The sequence below is a fragment of the Cloeon dipterum genome, chromosome 1 (genome assembly GCF_949628265.1).
Source record: "Cloeon dipterum chromosome 1, ieCloDipt1.1, whole genome shotgun sequence".
NCBI classification, from domain to species: domain Eukaryota; kingdom Metazoa; phylum Arthropoda; class Insecta; order Ephemeroptera; family Baetidae; genus Cloeon; species Cloeon dipterum.
In genome coordinates, this window is record NC_088786.1 from 41,242,369 (window position 1) to 41,260,697 (window position 18,329).

Consider the following 18,329-nt stretch of genomic DNA (forward strand, 5'->3'; position numbering starts at 1 on the left):
TAAATTTGCTTCGCCTATCTAGGGGAGGTCATGAAGAGTTAAACGGTGGGCATTTTTTGTTAACTGGAAGCTTAGCAGCCAAGATTTAAGAATAAACGTGTTGTTAGTTCGCAGGGAGAAGCAATAAAAAATTAAACTGACCAAATCTCGAGTTCTAACAATCACAATTAAAAAATCTTCATACCATTCGACTCGTATTTACTTTCTATAATGCACTGAGGGTGTTAAAGAGTGTTAATTGCTCGACTGTTTTGGAATGAGGTGCAAACAATAAAAAAGTAAGAAATAGCATGTTTCTGGGGTGAAAAATGGGGGTTGAAGGGTTAGCACTCTAAGACTGCTTCTGCTATCTATAGGGGAGGTTTAGACTAGCCTATTGGTGTTTGGTTTTTGAAAATCTGACCATTAGAAGCTGAGATTTGGGCGCGCAAACATTAAAAAAATTTGAAGAAAAAAAACGCAATTTTTGTAGTTTTAATTTTTTAACAATTTTTGAGCATTCTTTAAATTGGCAATGTAAAAATACAAATATTTTCGGATGTGTATGTTCAAATTTCACTTTCAATTAAAAATAAAAACGATTTTCAATGGTGTCCCAAATTTAATTTTACGACTAACCTGCTGAAAGTAATTATTTTTACATTTTAAACAATAAATTTAATCAATAAGAATTAAAAAAAAATCAAATTTGATCTGCCCAATTTATTTTTGAGTGGTCGAGCAGGTGCAAGTTAGAAACTAGTTCAAGTGCGTGTGCCAAAACGAAAAGATTGGCGTTGCAAAAGCGAAGAATGGGCTCGGAAAAGTCTAAAATTGGCCGCGCGATAAGCGTCGCAAAGCCGCGCGGCCAAAAGGCGCCCGATTTAACCGTGTCGGGCGCGCGCGCGCGCTCGCGGGGCCACGTGCCCCTTGGCACGCGTCCGAACTCGGCTCTTTCGACAATTACGCGAATGGATTCGGCCGCCGACGCCACCGGACGCCCACACACACGTTATTAACAGGTGCTTAAGGAAGAGAAAATTGTTTTGCACGACCGGCACTTTTATCTCGGCGCGTTATCGTCCGCTCGCAGGCAGGCGAGACTTTCAAATCGCGGAACGCGAGACACAATGCGCAGCCACTCTCTCACCGCGCGCGCTCTCGTGAAATTAAACTGGTTTTTGACTCCTTTTCATTCATACGCGCGGGAGTAATTTAATCAAATCGGAAATTTCATCTAAATGCTCTCCAGCGGTGAAATTTAAATTTCTAAACGCGCAGAAACAGGAGGAGAGGAAATTTTGATTAAAATCCGGACGAAATTTAAATACTTTGATTTCGATATAAATTTTTATTTTGAACTCCAGCAATCAGGCGGATTTAAAATGGTACAATATATTTAATAATTACTTATTTAATGTGTATAATTACGATATTTTTGGAAAACGAAAATACAAAAGCACAATAATATATGGCAACTTTTCTTAGAGAAAATTCTGTCTTGGTTTTTTCTGCTAAGCCTAAAGCCTTAAAATAATTTAATAAAAAAAGAGAAACAGCTACAAAGACGTCGATCGTGGTAACAACAATTTGGAATATGAAAATTCTTTCGTTTTCTTTTCTATCGCGGCGCGCGTCACGTGCGGCGTGGCGCGGCGTGTCTTTCGCTTCAATGCTGAATGAATGCATACATAATTAATTAGACGTACATAATAATACCAGCTAAGAGGAGTGTTCGTTCGTTCGTTCCTTTTCTCACGCGTGCCTCTCGATCGGCGGCGACAACAATACATGTATAAAAAAGCAACACAGGTACAACAAACGCCGTCTCTCATATTTTGTTTCGATTTGTTTTTCTGCACGCATGCGCACGTCTTACGAACTAAAAACGACAGAAAAATCTCGCGCCAAGCAGCACATTTATCATTTTTACTTTCGCGCTACAATAGGAATGGAAATTTTCAATTTGGACCAGATCATATCGCAAGCTTGTTGCCACGGGTTAGTTCGCAGAGCTGCCGCTGGGTGGCACCAATTTGTCAGTTTAATGCACCGCCATTTCATAGTTGCGAGGAAAAATATTTTTTTAGGTTTCCGCGGACCTGCCACGCCCCATTTTCAAATATCCCGATGATTGTGGAAACTGCCACGCCCCCTTTTCAAATTTCCAATAGATTGTGGAAACTGACACGCCCCCTTTTTCAAGTTTATTCGTTATTAAAGGGAACTGCCACACCCCCTTAACAAATTCCTTATTGCTTATGGCAACTACCACGCCCCCTTTTCAAAATTCTCATCGATTTGGCAACTGTCACGCCCCCCTTTTAGAAATTTCCAGTAGATTGTGGCACCTACCAGGCCCACTTTTCAAATTTCCCGTCATTTGAGGGAACTACCACACCCCCTTTCCAAAATTCCCGTTTCTTATGACAACTACTACGCCCCCTTTTAAAACTCATTGCTTGTGCCAAATGACACGCCCCCTTTTTCAAGTTTCCCGTTTATTAAGGCGACTTTCACGCCCCATTTTCGACTTTCCCGAGCCAGAACTAAAAACAAAATGGACGGTGCTGCCCTCCAGCGGAGCTCCTCTACACATTTTAAATAGAAAATAACGATTTCCATCCCTGCAATTAACAATTCTTGCAGCCGCTCATTCTGTTGGCCTACACGCGGACATTGGAGTGGACAACATGCGTTAGAAGCGGCTGCACATTAACGGGCGTGGACAGCCTCGGCTCGGTTTGCCGTGAATGCAAACCGGACGAAGCGAAAATAGGAAAAAATTATATATTTATATAAGCACAATCATTCTAGCTCTCGGTGATTAGTGTGGTCCTTACAAACCTACTGACTGGAACACAATAATAGGACGTCGCGTCTTCATTCAAAATCCAAAGTCGCCATGGAAGCACAGCTTTGAGTTGACAGGAAATGCAAGTTCGAGATTAATTGGCACCGCGCGCACCACGTGTTCAGAGAGAAAACAATAATTATTAAACAATACACTCAGGCAGCGCTCAGAATTCATTATACACACAGGCTGGAGATGCTTTCTGAAGAGGAGCTCGAGGAAGAGGAGAAGTATTTGTGTTCCTTCAGTTTTTTTAAAACTAATTAATCATTAAAATCTTAATTTAACCATTTGCCAGAGTTCAAAATAGAGCCACGTCGTTCTCTCTTCCGTCAAAGCCGTTTCCGAAAGCAAATCCGTGCCGAGGACCTCGTTATAACAACAGACGGCCGCCATCTTGGATGCCAAGATGGCGGCTGCTGTTTGTAAACATACCGGGGTCCGCCAGCAACACCTCGATTTTGCGTGTGACAAATCATTTGTAAACATTATATGGCATTTCCGTAGGTAAAAACGTGTAAAAATCTCTTTCCAAAATATTCTTTCTCTCGTCTAAATTGTGTATATGGCGCGTGAAATGCAAAATACATACATTTTCGTCGACATTATTGTTTTTACACTCGCAGAGTCATTGTGCTTAGAAAGCTTGCCATAGAAAAACATCTATCTTCGTTTGTAAATATCACTCAAATGGAATTGTCTGGGAGAAACAAAGGGCCAATATCAGATCAACAGGGTTGCCAGCCGCCGCGCGTGTGCGTGTGTCCGAAACCCAAAGGCATTCCAGCAGATGAATTTTTAATACTCAGCAGTTCTAAAAAATACTCCAAAGAGAAGGACGAGCGACCATTTCAGTCTTTTGACAGGCGAGATAATCAAAAGAGGGACTGCGGAAAATTGCCACGCCCACTGATTCATCCGAACGGCCAATTTTCCGCGACAAACAAAATTTTAACAGGTTTAAATCCCGGAAATCTAAGCAAGGAAGCCATTTTATGGCCAGGTATAAATAAATTTACGATTTTGGACCCTTAATTCACAAACAAAGCACGTTTTTACCAAAAAAAAAAATTTGCGTCCTGTCATTCAGGGACAAGTGACGTCAGAAAGGCAGGGCCAGCTGCTGGAATGCGACCGAGTTTGGGCGACGGCGGGGGCAGGGAGGGGGCAACCCAGCCTCCGTCAGGCTATGCAGCCGCTGTCCATGCCCTGTGCCGAGTACATGTCCACGTGGTACGCCGAACTGGGCGGCGAGCCCCGCGGGGGGCTGCCCGTCGAGTAGTAGTTGGCGAACTGTTGCTGCTGGCTCAGGTGGGGGGCAACCTGGTGCGGGTCCACGTACTCGGACTGCGGCTGCAGCTTCAGGCAGGACGACTGGTGCATGGTCAGCATGTCCATCAGGTGCCGCTGCTCGCTCTCCAGGTTCTTGATCTGCGCCTTCAGCTCCTGGTTCTGCGAGTCCAGCACCTCAGACTCCTGTCGAAACTCTTAATTAGGATCGGGTTGAGATGCATTGATCGGAGAGAACTTTCTTTTTATGACAAAATAATGTTCCAGGTCAAAGGTCAAGGTCGTTTATTTTTCGAAAATGAAGACTTTAAGGTCCGATAAAGGGAAAATATGTAGCCCATGGTATTCTACACAAATACTCCAAATTTCAAAGCTGTAACCACTATAGGTTTGCCACAATGTTTATTTTAAGTTTAAATTCAGGGCTTGACCTTTGACCTCACCTGAAATTTTTCCTCTAATTGATTAATTCCGGCCATTTTCAGAACTAAAACACAAATTGTGAATTCATGACGGCAAAATTCACCTTTTAGGGTCTTACCCTGACTTGACCCTGAGAAAGGTCGTATTTTAAAACCATTTGTTCAGCAAAGTTGGTGTCTTTCCAACCTTGATGAGCTCAATTTTAAAGTCATGACTGTCAAAAGGAACGATTTCCAAAATTCAGGGTCTGACCCTGACGTTAACCTGAGGGTAAACATTTAAAAATGTCAAAGTTCAGCAAGTTTGGTGTCTTTCCATAGGTTCTCGACCCTGCTGAGCTCAAATTTCAAGTCAGAACTGTCGAAAGGCACGATTTTCTACCTTCAGGGTCTTACCTTGACGCAAATCTCAGGGTTAACATTTGAAAAATGTCCAAATTCAGCAAGATTGGTGTCTTTTCAACCCTTCTGATTTCAAATTTCAAGTCAGAACTGTCGAAAAACATGACTTACAGTCTTTAAATTAAGAATAAGTAGTTTTGCACTCTTTACAGTAATAAATATTATATTTAACCTTTTTAATTTTTACTCTTATTTCAAATCCAAACTACAGCGTCATGAAATAATTTCATTCAACGAACGGCTGTAAGTTAAAAATAAAGTGAGGTTGGTATGCAACCGGTCGCGCACCGGAGCGAAGCAGGAAAGCAGCTGATCGCCAGTCTCCCGAAATGTAGATTGGAATTCATTAGCGACGTGCCTGGCGATTTGTGTGCGTTGCGAGAGATTGTTTGACGCGACAACACTGCAAAGTACACAATCACACGAAAGAGAGAGAGAGAGAGGGAAAGGGCAAACAGCACATGGTGCGCGAAGGAGGAAAGCAAACAAACAAACCTGCACGAGGTTGACTGTTTTCTCGCGCTTTTTCAGACGACACTTGGTGGCTGCGATTTTGTTTCTCTCGCGACGTCTCCGCCGCCTCTCCGCGTCCTCGGTCGTCAACTGAACAAAACAGAAAGAAAATTGTTTCAATCAACAAATTAAAAGCGGCACGACGAGGAAAGATTTAGAAATTAATTGATAAGCGAGGCAGACGAGTCAAAAGTCAAAACCGCGCGCGGGTTTCCCTTCTTCTGGTGCATATTACCGCGCCATCCTGTTGCAGATTACACATTCACATACGTAACGGGCTTTTTAAAACAACCATATCGGGACATGATTATTTCGGTCTAAACATTTTTAAATATATGACCGTACGTTTCGGTTGGTAAAAAGAGCAACGACGCGATCAAATGCTCGGCATTCGACCACACAGGCTCCACGCTTAATTCAAATAAATTAACGAGGCGTCAGTCAACAGCGTCGTCTCTCCTGTTAAATGAGTGAAAAATATTTCTCCTTCACTTACGGCAAGAATTTAATGAAATTTAACGCAAGAACCTTCGAATTATTCAACCGGCGGACAAAGATGGATTTGAACGAGCGCACGAGAATGCAGGAAGCGCTTCGAAACTAGTTGAAAACAGGATTTTGTTTGTGCAGCACAGGTTGCAAAAGCAATTTACAGAATTATATTAACAGTCGCATCTGCAGCAACAATCTTGAGCCGTGAAGCACGTGAGATAGATAAAAGGTGTAATTATTATTCGAATTGATTGCGAGGGGAAAATATTGCGTCATTTCAACAAGGGAAATTTGTTTGTGCAAGCAAAAACAAATAAATTACCTAACACAAATAGTAATCATTGATCTTACATTTTGAACACAATTTAGTAGACATTAAATCTGATCACATTGTTTTGAAAAACCCGCATTTGTCCGGAAAAACGTTGCATTGCAATTTTTTAGCTGTAATTTGTGTTACGTGACTTGTGAAAAAAATTATCAAAGGATTACACCACGAAAATTGACTTGGAGAAGAGCAACAATAGTATGAAAAAATTTATAAATTTTAGATTTTGTGTTTAAATTGAGAGAATTGATACTGAAAAATCATGCAAAGCTTGTTGCAAATGCATGAAATCATACCTTAGGATTAAATTGAAGCCGAAAGTAACATAATTAGCTTTGTAAATTTTTTAGAAAAGTGTCTAAAAAGTTTCAACTGTCTCCTTACTCGAAATCCTATTTTATTTCACAACAAAGAGTTTCCCAAAAGGGTTTCACACGCTGTAGGACACATCTCGACCAGAGGAATCGAAATCTGCCAAGAAAATGTGGTCAAGCGCTGGAAATTTTAGAGAAAATTTGTTTTTTTTTTTATTGCAAATTATAGAACAATTATTCAACAAATGTACTGACCTCGTCATCGCCGGATGACCCGACGCTGTGGTGATACATTTTCGAGAGCTTGGAGTAGGCGGCGGAGGGGTCGTCGGGGAGGGCGGCGAGGGGGTCGGCGGCGCCGCCGGGGGCGGCCTCCGCCGAGTGGTGGCGCCGCTTGGACTGGATGGTCAGCTTGAGGCCTTCCTTTATCAGCTGCGAGCACGTGTGCTGCACGCTCGGCGGCGCCGGCGGCGGCAGCATCGCGGCGCCGCCTCCGCCCGAGTCGTCGCCGGCCGGCGGCGCGGCGCCGCAGCAGCCCATCGGCGTGGCCGGCGCCGAGTGCGGGTAACTGAACGGACTGCCGAGCCCGCTGCTCATCGCGATCACCGAGTTGAGCACCTCCGGCGTCCGCGGCGCCGCGCACGAACCCTCCGCCGCCGCCAGCGTCGACGCCGCCGTCGCCGCCACGTTCACGTTTAAATTGTACATTCTAGAGAAGCTCGCCGAGCTGAAACAACATCAATAAAACACTTTAAATTAATAAAATTGATTTTTTTTTACTTATTTTTATAGTAAATAAAATTAATTTTTTTCATCGGTTGCTAAACGTATTAAGTTTTAAATTTTCTAATCCATATTTCTAATTTGAAAGGAGCAAATTTATTAAGTTTCGCAGTAAACAAGCGAAATTCACGTAAGAAACAATAATTTTTAAAAGAATTAAATGCATTTTTTGTTTTATTTTGAAATTTAAGTTTAAAAAATGGGTATAAATTATTTCAAAAATACTTGGAATTATACTAGTAATTAAATATAAATTATAAAACGCTAGTCAGCTGTATTTAAATGAAGTGCGTTAAAGAAAATTATTAAATCTCAAAGTTCTTAAAAGATGTTTAAATAAAAATAGGTGGGACCGTTGGAATATTGAAAGAATTAAAATAATTAGAAGTCAATATAAAGAAGAAATCAAATTTGGAGTCAAAATTGATATTAGAAACGGCTGCAGTGAAATTTAAAAAAATCAAATATTAAAAAAAACAAGTCAATTTGTTAATTTGACATCAAATTCGAGTTTTTCGGGGTCGGAAACCTAATAAATGACACCAAGTTCGCTGATTTTGAACGATTTTTACAATTTCAACACTCAGGGTCACGTCAGGGTCAGGCCCTGAAAATTGAACCTGGCTTACAATTGGACCATTTAGGTTTAAATAATGTGCCAGACTAGTTTGAACATGATTAACTGAAATTCATCAACCGAGAAACAAATTTTCATTTCAAAGGTCACTCAGGGTCCGTAACGGATTTTAATCTTGAAACCGTAATTGCAGCGGAACTGCTGAACGTGTGTGCATGAAATTTGGTGTGCTTGGGCAGAATTCCAAGGGCTATATTTTGGTCTAAAACTCACACAAATCAGAGTGATCTAAAAACCTCAAAAATCGAAATTTCGAAAAAAGTGACCTTTAAATTTAGTAAATTCAAGTAAACCTGGTTGTAATTAATTTCAAATGTTCCAAAACTCGTCCAATCGTTCCCTAAACTTCCTAGCATATTTTAGAAAAAAATTAAACTTTTGCAAATTCGCAAATTTGCAAAAAATTCCGTTCCTGGTCAATTTTCAATTTAAAAATTAATTAGATATCATTCAGATACATAAAACGAACGTTATTTTCATCAGTTTAGAGTAAATTTCCTGAGTCAAAAATTAAAAACAAAATCTGAAAGTGTCAATTTTTTGAAAAATCAGCTAGTTTTGTAAAATTAAACCTGACACACTCGACAAAGTGGAAATTTTCCATAATAAAATTATTTTAAAAGTGCCAAAAAATTATAGATTTAGGCTAAGATAAATTTCAACGATAAAACACTCGAAAAAATTGAAATAAAATCCTTTCGCTTCTTTTTCAATCATTGAAAATTCAAAGGAGATCAAAATTTCACTGAAAAAATAATTTTAATGGAATGAATTAAATAGAAAATTATTTTCCCTTAGAAAACAATACCGTTTTCTGGGCTTTTATACGTACAACATATATAAAAATGCATTTTAGCTCTTTAAAATAATCAAATTTGTCAAAAAAATAAAAGTGAATCCTTCAGGAAGGCCGTGGCGTGGAGAAATTGGTGGAATTGGGTCGAGAGTGGAGAGCGGGCGGGCGGTTGGGCGGCGTTGGAAGGCTCTCTCAAAGGAACACAAACACGCACACACATTGAAGCGCGGCGCAGCTCTCGGACCGCCGAGTCAAAACTCTTATCTGCGCGGCGCGAACAAATGCCGCGACTTTAAAACAAGCTGCCTCTTTCATATTTACCAGCCAGCCAGCTATTCACACACCACACACACACACACACACACATACAAAAAAAAATGCCCTAGCTCACACTCGTTCACTAACTCAGCTGCCTCGAGTGCGTGGGATGAACGCAGAATAAGAAGAAAAAAAATAACTTTATGCTGAAAACGACGGCAGCAGCCTCCCAGAGGAAATCGGAAACACAGTTAAAAGTCAAGCTTTTTCAACAAAAGGAATCGATTTAATTTATAATACGATATGAATATACTTTACTACGATAAAATGTAAACATTTTATTTGATTAATTTCCCCGTCAGTTGTGTTGAAGCGGTTAACGCACCAGCATGTTGTTTTTACATGCTTGAGATGACTGATTGTTCCAATTATTGTCAATATATCTCACTTAATCAAGCAAACGAGCCGGTCTGTCAACTTTGGACACCAACCGCCTTGTTTTAAATTCATTCCGCGTCGCTTTAGTTCGGAAATATGCGCCGAAATTGCACAAATTCATCGAATTTTGTTCTTTAAACAAATACCAAAGATTCGCAATTGTTCTTTTCAAAAGGTGAGGACTATTTTATTTTAATTCATAGCAAAGAGATTATCCAGAACGTTTAATGCACCGTTGGAATGGATATCGACGGCGAGAGGAACGAAAATCCACGAAGATAAATGGTCAAATTTTTAGTTTAAACTGTTTAGAAAAGTCCTTTTTTTAAAAATTACTGGAAATATTTGTAGCAAATTTAATTTTAACCCACTTTAAAAGATTAAAAACGACGAAAAATAAATGGACAATTTTTATTTTTTGGTTTTAATTTTTTTCACGAAGGTTTTTCTCGAAAAGCTAAAGGTCTTTTTCACCACTGAGTTTTACAATTCGATTTTAACCAATTTCTTGCGCGAGAAATGAATTTTTTCCATGGGAAAATCTACAATTTGCGGTCGGAATGGTCAAAATTTCCTCTATTGCGCAGATTTTTTATTTTAAATTGCCGTTTGCTGCCTCAATTTCTCCAAAAATTGCTCTTTGACAGTGTTTCAAGTCGAGGTCATGAGCTAGTAATTAAAATTTAAAGAATGAAGGTTTTCGGCACCCTGTTAAATAAATTTTCGGGCGAAGGATTGAAGAGAAAATCGGCAAAATATATTAAGGATAAAATTTTCTACGTAAGCGCAGAGAAAAACTTGAAAATGGCTGTTTGTCCTTCAAAAATATTCGTCTTTTATGTCAAATGCTCTGGAATTTAAATTTTAAAAGTGGATTTAAGGTCCTAAAATCGGCAGTTATGAAATTAACTTGGTAAAAACAATATTTTCAATTAAAAATAGTAATTAGGGACGAAACAATTGACTGTTTAGCTCGAAATAAATTGTTTGCTGCCACATTTAAACAAATTAGCTTTCCCAGGGTCAAGAATTCGAAATATAATTAAAAAATAATTGCACAACCAACGTGGCTACGAAAGTATTGCTCCTCAACCTAACAAAAAACAGGTTACCCGCGTCTTTGGCGGTGATATAATTTGGAATTTTAAGTGCTTCCTTTAGCGGACGCTCGTCGCCATTTTTAAATAAAATTTAAAAAATCTTTCTTATTTTTTTCTTTCAAATTTTTAAATAAATTAATCGCAATAGATATATTTAAAATTCAAAATGGCGAGTTTAAAGGCCAGTCAGGAGAAAATTTAATTTAAATTTTGCAGATGAATAGGCAAAAATTCCGCAAATCTATAAAATTTCATTGAAAATACAATAAAAAAATTTAAATCACCGTCCCGAACATTTAAAGAATTTTTTTAAAATATGAAATAGCAAAAAATTAATCCAAAATAAAAAATAAACAAAGAAATTAATTGGGTTTTCCCCCAGTGGGACAGTGTCCGGCGTCCGGCGGGCGAGGAGGCGCGTTTCGTGTGCCACTTTGCCCGATTGTCGGTGTGTTGTGTTAGTGCGAGAAAAGCGGCAAGAAAGCATAGGTCACGGCTGCCGCGATGCAAAGAAAAGAAAGAAGAAAAAGACGACGAAGAAGGCGCGGCCGTGGGACTGCGGCTGCGGCGGCGGCGGCGGACACCGCGGAGGAGCCGTGTGTCCGTGCGCGTCCGCGCGTCCTCGAGCCACAGGTGGGTGCGGCGGGGTGCGAGGGGGCGTGGTGGGGGGTGCGGGTGGTGCGGCACTCACCTGCCGAGCGAGCCAGCGGGCCAACACACAGCCTCCGATGCTGCGAAGCTTGCTCAGTGGGCGCCAATCGGCCGAGTACTAGCATTGCGCGCCGCCAGCGCCAGCCAGCATCTCGCGGCCGGCCCGGAATAGCCAATCACGTCATCCAGCCGCGCGCTCATTGGCTGCCGATGATGTCATCGCCGAGCAGCCATTGGCCGCTCCGCGCCCGCCGCTGCTGCTGCCCATTTGCCTCGTCGTCCACCGGCCGAGCCGACGGCCCGAATTTTCGGCACGGATTTTCGGGGGCGTCACCCGAATTGGCGGGAAATGATAATTTAAGGCGTGAATAAAGCCTGATTTCGCCAAGAATTTTTTAAATCTCGGTTTTCGGCGGGAAAAATAGAGAATTCTTGCAATTTTCTTCGATCCGTGTTTCTGTTTCGATGTTAATTGGGTCTGCCAGGTCGCGCACCTGTTGCCGAAGGGTTGCGAAACAAGGTCGGCGGCCGCAGGTGCAGCGCTGGCTGTTATGCACAATGGAAAATAATAAATTAAGCAGCGCGATTTGCCTTGCTCATTCGCATCTAACTAAACACACAAGACACGATTCTCCGGCGTCCGATGGCTGTAATAAAGCAGCGATCCGAGAGATCGAATCCCAGCATCTCACGTTGTTATTAAAAGATGCACTCCAATCTGAAGGGCACGTGAAAGTTATTAGTTTCACCAACTTTGCACCTCATCAAACGCGCGATAAAATTATTCTTTCAAAGTCGCCGAACACCGAAAAAAGTCTCTATTCCGGGAACTCGCGGCGAGTGAAGAGTGCAGCAAAGCAAATTTGCTTATTTTTGTTGACTGTGCGCGCAGATTAAATTGGATATGTACCGAGAGAGTCAAATAAATAAAAGATTATAATAACTGTAGTTTCAACTCTGTATGTGCACACGCGCCGGCTTATCTCGCTCTACTCGTCGATTGTTTTGATATTTCTGCCGCGCCGTCCGTGTGTATAATACACACTGATTTCTCTATTACTCTCCCAAAAAATGTAAATATTTTCTCTCGCAGAGCTGTTTTCTTATCTTATAAGAGAAGAAATTCGTTAGGGGGGGCGTAACCGGTGGGAATTTAAAAATGGCGGCACGGATCCAATCGGAAAATCCAATGAAGGGGCGTTGCTTGGGGAAAAAACGCGGGAAATCGAAAATTCTTGTAGAATTATGTTTTTAATTTCAGTTTCTCCCCGAAAATCCGGTGAAAATTCGAACCCGGACTCAGGGGCGTGACATTCTATGAATTATTCCTCCGTCAAATAAAGCAACAATCGTTTTGGAGAGTGAGAAAGAAATTATTGCGTCTGTTGAGCCGAAACGAGAGCCAAAAGCGGCGCGTGCACGCAGGCAGAGTGCCGGCCGGGACACCCTGGCCGCGCGGTGGACATAAAAATTCTGAGCACACACATGCGTCGCGGAGCCATGCGGGCCTTGACATTGCTGCCGCGCGGCGCACTCGCTCGTTTCGGCCTCTAATTCAACCAGCAGCAGCAGTTAATTCAATTAAAAATTTGCTCGATCAAAATAATAAAAGGCACGAGAGCAGAGCGCAGAGACGAGCCTGCACCAATTTCGTCTCCCTGCGACACATGAGAGATAAAATAACAATAAATAACGAACACACACACATGAGAGAATTTAATAGGGAGCGGCTCTATTCATATATTTTCCTCGTTGCGTCCCATGCATGCAATAAATAAAATATGTATATAAACTGCTTTTGTGCCGCGTAAATCTAATTATTATGCGGAGTGAAAGCGTCCAATTCGAAATTTTCAGTTAAAAAGCACAGAAAATAATTATTAAACTGAAAAAAACTTAAATTAATCCAATTTTTTCAGTCTGCGAATTTATTTTTGGCTCTTTGGTGGCATTTAACTCGCTTTGTATGATCTGTAAGCTGATTATGCGTGTTGTTTTATTATTTTTCTGTGTATTTAATGTGAGAGAGCAGGATCTGGTGCTCGCGTTTTGTGTTTTAAGAGGGTGGTGCCAAGCAGTCGAGCCAGCCGACCGTAAAATTAAACTCTCCTCTCGCGCGAGCAGCCGAAAAACGAGAACGCCGAGCCGCGCGCGCGGAAGTGCTTCCTAACAAACAAGAATATAATATATTTTATTATTTTCAAAATACGCACGCACTTTTCGTGACATATGGATTGACTCTTTGCTCGCATTTCAAACTAAATTCATCTTATTGCACCCTGATACGCCATAGTTGACAATCCAGGTGGATCCTACGAATAATCTCGGTGGAATCCTGGTGGATTCAAAGTTATTTCTCACTGTTACCCAAAATCTCCTGGAGGTTTCCGAAGGGTCTAAAAACGCAAATGACACTTTCCTTTTGGAAAATTTTCCTCTGATTTCGAACTCTACGGGATGGTGAAGTAAGAAAAATCAATATTACGATATATTTGAACAAGCAAATGCAATACATTAAATTAAAATTCTGTTGGATCCACTTTTTTTAAAGATAATTCCTCATATTGCTCATCCTCATCTCTGTGGCTGGCTGTGGATGCACAAGGAAATATTGTGAATTTAATAAATAAAAAAGTCTTTGTGATGAGGAAAAATTTGTTTTAATTCTAATTTCCTTCGCACGTGCACAGCAACATCACCAACCCAAAGGATTAAACAAAAACCACGAAATAAAACACCGCAAAAGACGCGTTAATGCATAGACTTTTCGGGAAGTGAGTGGTTTTTGTTATCAACAATATATGTGTATATACACTCAATAGGATAGAGCAGTTAGAAAGGATGGAGGCTTCGTTGGTGCTCGTGTTGCTCTTTGCCTCGGCGTTGGGCGACCAATTCTGCGAGAAGCACCTGAGGGCGAAGGTCTTAAACGGCACCAGGTTGCAAAACGGCAAATTGGAAGTGGAGCTGGACGCCGGCAACAGGAGTGTCTCCTATGAAGAGGGCACCTTTTGGCAGGAAAATGGCTTCTGGTGGGTCTGTCCCTGCGCCCAGGGTAACTGCATTCGGCTCTGCAAAGAAAGTGAGAATAATTTTAAAATAGAGCCGTTAGTTTTAGAAGGTTGCCAATTTTTCTGAGCTTGAATCCCGCGAATTTAAATAGTCTAAGGCCGTCTAAATTGTCTTGAAACCAAAGAAAATAGCATTTCATTTATTTTTCCCTTTCGTCGTTGGAATTTTAATGATGAGTGAAATAAATTTCCTATTTTTTTTAGTTTAAATGGAATTTTTACGTTCGCGAAAATAAATATTATTAAAATTTCTTTACTATTTTCCAGCTAAGAACGTGTTATCTTGAATCTTTTAAGCATGTCTCATTTGTAAGAAGTTTAAACAAGCCCAGTTAAAATTAAAAGGTACAAGTCTAATTTAAAATGTAATGCAAATAAATCTTCAAAACAGTTTTTTTAATTATTTTTGTTCTCCTTAAAATTTCAAAATTATGACAGAATAAACCAGTGTCAATTTTGGTCTTGACAACTTGATTAATTAAAAAAAGAAAATTCCTCTAAAACCGCATTTTTGCATTTTAGGTTTGATCGCGAAATTAAATATAACAAAATCTGCATTGCCCGAATCGATTGAAGTTTGGAACAGCGACCGTGGTGAGAATCAGACGGTCCCAATCAGCGAGCACTTTAACATCTTGCACGAGGCGGATTCTGGGTGTGCCGAGGAGCACGGCTCCTTACTCGACGGGCAATTTCGGATTTTGTCCGATGGCTCGCTCTTTTTCCCGTACAGCGAAAATTCCACCGAGGGCCTTGAATTGAACACCGCGGAATCTTGTCTCATTCCTCAGGTATATTTTCTTTACAAAATTAATAATATTTATAAGAGATTAATTCCGTGTGTGACGCAGAAAAACAACGAATTCCGCGTCTACGTGTGCGAGCAGCCCGCCGACGAGGATTTGAAGTTCCAAATCTACAAAATTTTGGTAGCCATCAGCGTGGTTTCCCTGACTCTGACCCTGGTGGCGCTTTGCGTTTCTCCAGAACGACACTCGGTGCACATGCGCTCGGTGGTTTTCCAGTCGGGCAGCCTGCTCGTCGCTTTCGGAGGCACGCTTTTCAATTACGCAACTGGCCACAACAGCCATTTCTACGTTTGCAGAATTACTGGTGCGAATTTATGATTTTATTTGGATTATTGTTTTTATAATTCTTTTGCACGCAGCCTACGTCATCCAGTTTTCCTCTCTGGCGTCCTTTTTCTGGCTCAACGTCATGTGCATCGACATTTACAACACTTTCACCGGGTGAGAAAAGCGAATATTGAATTTAAATAACAACTTAAACCACATTCCAATCGATTTCTGAGGGTTGAAATAGGTGGAATAAATATATTTTTCGCGCAAATCAAAACGCACGTTGCTTTGGCGCGCTAAACGTTTGAATCTTTTGGTCGCTACTGCGTACTATGCGTCACCCCTCTGACGTCACAGCCATGCTTCCTGCTTTGGCATTGACAGCTGATTGTGAGAGAGCTGTGACGTCAGAGGGGTGACGCTTTCGCAGTAGAACTGAAAGATTCAAACGTTTTGCGCGCCAAAGCAACGTGCGTTTCAATTTGTTCCTCTCCTTTTCGAGTAGAAAAATCATTTAGTTCTCCTATTTCGACCTTCGACTCTCAGGAATCGGTTATAACATACAAAATTGTGGTTATTTCCAGAAAGAAACTGATCTTTTTGTGAATTGTCAACTCTTTTGGCCAATACAAATTGATGAAATTGCATTTTTCTGCCAATATATAGTTCTAACGAACGGACCAGCGGGCGAGCCTTCGTAAAACTGTCCGTGTACGCGTGGTGCACGCCGCTCCTGATATCCATCATTACTGTCGCAGTTGATTGCCTCTCTAAAGACAAGTGGTTCAGTCCTGGAATCGGAATCCCTGATGGAGACAATAAAGAATCCTGTTGGTTCAAAGGTACTTTACTTATAATACACCCAACAAAATCATTAAAGACCGTCTTTAACGATGTTTCTGAGCCCACCAATCGATTCCTGAGGGTTGAATTAGGTAAAGTGGATATTTTTTCCGTTAAAAAAGTGCAGCGCGAACGTAAGAATTTTTTCCCGCCAAAACTTAATGAACGTATTTGCGAGAAGTGCGCATGCGTCCGAGCTGGTTTGACCACTTGCAGAGAGACCGCAGCTGTACGAACGACCTCTTGTCAGATCCAGACAGCTCTGATGCATGCGCAGCTCTCGCAAATACGTTCATTAAGTTTTGGCGGGAAAAGATTCTTACGTTCGTGCTGCACTTTTTTAACGGAAAAAATACCTACTTTACCTAATTCGACCCTCAGGAATCGATTGGTGGGCTCAGAAACATCGTCAGAGACGGTCTGTGTGCATTATTTTTAAAATTCGGAAATAATTGAATTTAAATTCAGACGTTTGGAGCCAGCTGCTGTACTTCAACGGGCCGGTGTTGCTGCTCTTGCTGGTCAACTGCTTCCTCTTCTTCCTGACGGTGTGGAAATTGACGCGGGCCAAGCAGCAAGTGGACAGGGTGCTGCGCAAGAATCAGGACTCCCAGGTGGCCGCAAGCAAAAAGGACAGGGCCCAACTGTGGCTCTTCGTCAGGCTGTTCCTGCTGATGGGCTGCACCTGGTTCCTCGAGATTATTTCGTGGGCCGTCAACGGTCAGCCGACCTACGTCTGGTACCTGCTCGACGCCATTAATGGCCTGCGCGGCGTCTTTATTTTCTGGTTCTGCGTGCTTTGCAATGAGAAGAGAAGAACGCCCATCAGGCAAAGAATCAATACTCTGTCCACCAGGATGAAAATTCGCACCCAATTTTCATCGCTAAATATTTCTGCCGATCGCAAGTTTTACATGCCAAACCAATGATTTCCGGCGAAAATGACAGGAAAAATTATTCAAAAACCTTTTCCAATGCAAAAAAATTGTTTTGTTTTCCTGAAAAATGAGTTTCTTCAACTGAAAAGACTTGATCATGATCAAAGTTTGTTACAGCCTCTTGGATAAAATTTAATCTAATTAAATTCTTACAGTTTGCAGGTAAATTATCTGTACAAATTTGAATAAAAATCGTTTTCCAAACGTATGCATATTTTTTTCTAAAATATCCTACACATAAAATTAAATTTCGGAATTTGGAAAAAAATCGTGAAAACTTATTTCCTTCGAACACCTAGTTTAAAACTGATTTTTTGCACCCTGGTATAGCTTCCACAGGAACGAATTAGACATTTTCTGAAAGCTCTTGACGTTTCCGTTCCAACGATGCGAAAATTTTGCAAATCGAACCAATACAGAGCCCGTTAGGCGTCATTTAAAGTGGCTACAAAATGGAAATTTAATTAAATCGATCGCTTGAGGGCACCCTGACGCCAGGGTTCGAAGTCTTAACCCTTCTGATAGTCTTTTCTAACCTCAAGGGGGAAACCAAGCATGATCCGAGGGTAAAAATTAACCTGTACTGCAATTTTTAATTTTTTTCCTTTTTTCACCTGAGAAAAATATCAATTTTTCAACCTTTGACCCTTTATTTCCCAAAAACCATAAGTTTCAGCGTCCTGAAATTTTCCAGACATGTTGAATAAACTCAGGGCAACATTTTATTCCATTCATAAGACAAATTTAAGTGGCCGTTTGTTTAATTTTCAAAATTTATTGATTAATTCATAATTATAACTCTCCGAGAGGCTGATTTTCCGGGAAAATGTCCTGTAACAAACTAGGTTATTTCGACATAATATGCCTCTGGGAAATCCCGCCATAACTCATAAAATATAATTAAAGTCAGTGAGAAAGATCTAAAAAAATGCCGCCTTACGAAAGCGATCCGATCAATGTTGTGGGAGCGGCGCTTAAAGAGGAGATCGGATGCTAATGAGAAAAGAGAACAAGGCATTGTGTTCGACGAGAGAGCCGTCACTGCTCTTCTCGCTCAACTCCTATATTTCCAGCTCTAAATTTAATTGTATTTAATCCAACAGAAGTACATAAATTTACAATTAAGTTAAAAACTCGAGAA

At 41.0% G+C, this 18,329-nt stretch overlaps 2 protein-coding genes across 2 annotated transcripts; one reads left to right on the plus strand and one right to left on the minus strand.

Moving 5' to 3' along the window:
* Positions 1–1,301: 1,301 nt before the first annotated feature.
* On the minus strand, positions 1,302–11,515 carry Atf3 (Activating transcription factor 3). The gene is made up of 4 exons (XM_065476930.1): positions 11,298–11,515; positions 6,850–7,321; positions 5,443–5,550; positions 1,302–4,309 (listed from the first exon to the last, which is right to left on the minus strand). The coding sequence occupies exons 2-4, from the start codon at positions 7,300–7,302 to the stop codon at positions 4,016–4,018; spliced, it is 855 nt and encodes a 284-aa protein (XP_065333002.1). The 5' UTR covers positions 7,303–7,321; positions 11,298–11,515; the 3' UTR covers positions 1,302–4,015.
* Positions 11,516–14,068: 2,553 nt separating this feature from the next.
* On the plus strand, positions 14,069–17,217 carry LOC135945467 (G-protein coupled receptor Mth2-like). Its single transcript, XM_065493187.1, has 6 exons — positions 14,069–14,339; positions 14,851–15,119; positions 15,180–15,441; positions 15,497–15,578; positions 16,074–16,249; positions 16,719–17,217. Exons 1-6 carry the CDS (start codon positions 14,099–14,101, stop codon positions 17,177–17,179), a joined length of 1,491 nt encoding a protein of 496 aa, XP_065349259.1. The 5' UTR covers positions 14,069–14,098; the 3' UTR covers positions 17,180–17,217.
* The last annotated feature ends 1,112 nt before the right edge of the window (positions 17,218–18,329 follow it).

Excerpts from the sequence above, each read along its gene's own strand:
- Atf3 (XM_065476930.1), bottom strand. The coding sequence starts at position 7,302 with ATGTACAATTTAAACGTGAACGTGGCGGCGACGGCGGCGTCGACGCTG. Across the intron at positions 5,551-6,849 it reads GGTCATCCGGCGATGACGAG|TTGACGACCGAGGACGCGGA; the intron begins GTCAGTACATTT and ends TGTTTTGTTCAG. Across the intron at positions 4,310-5,442 it reads AAACAGTCAACCTCGTGCAG|GAGTCTGAGGTGCTGGACTC; the intron begins GTTTGTTTGTTT and ends GAGTTTCGACAG.
- LOC135945467 (XM_065493187.1), top strand. The coding sequence starts at position 14,099 with ATGGAGGCTTCGTTGGTGCTCGTGTTGCTCTTTGCCTCGGCGTTGGGC. Across the intron at positions 15,442-15,496 it reads CTACGTTTGCAGAATTACTG|CCTACGTCATCCAGTTTTCC; the intron begins GTGCGAATTTAT and ends TTTTGCACGCAG. Across the intron at positions 15,579-16,073 it reads ATTTACAACACTTTCACCGG|TTCTAACGAACGGACCAGCG; the intron begins GTGAGAAAAGCG and ends GCCAATATATAG.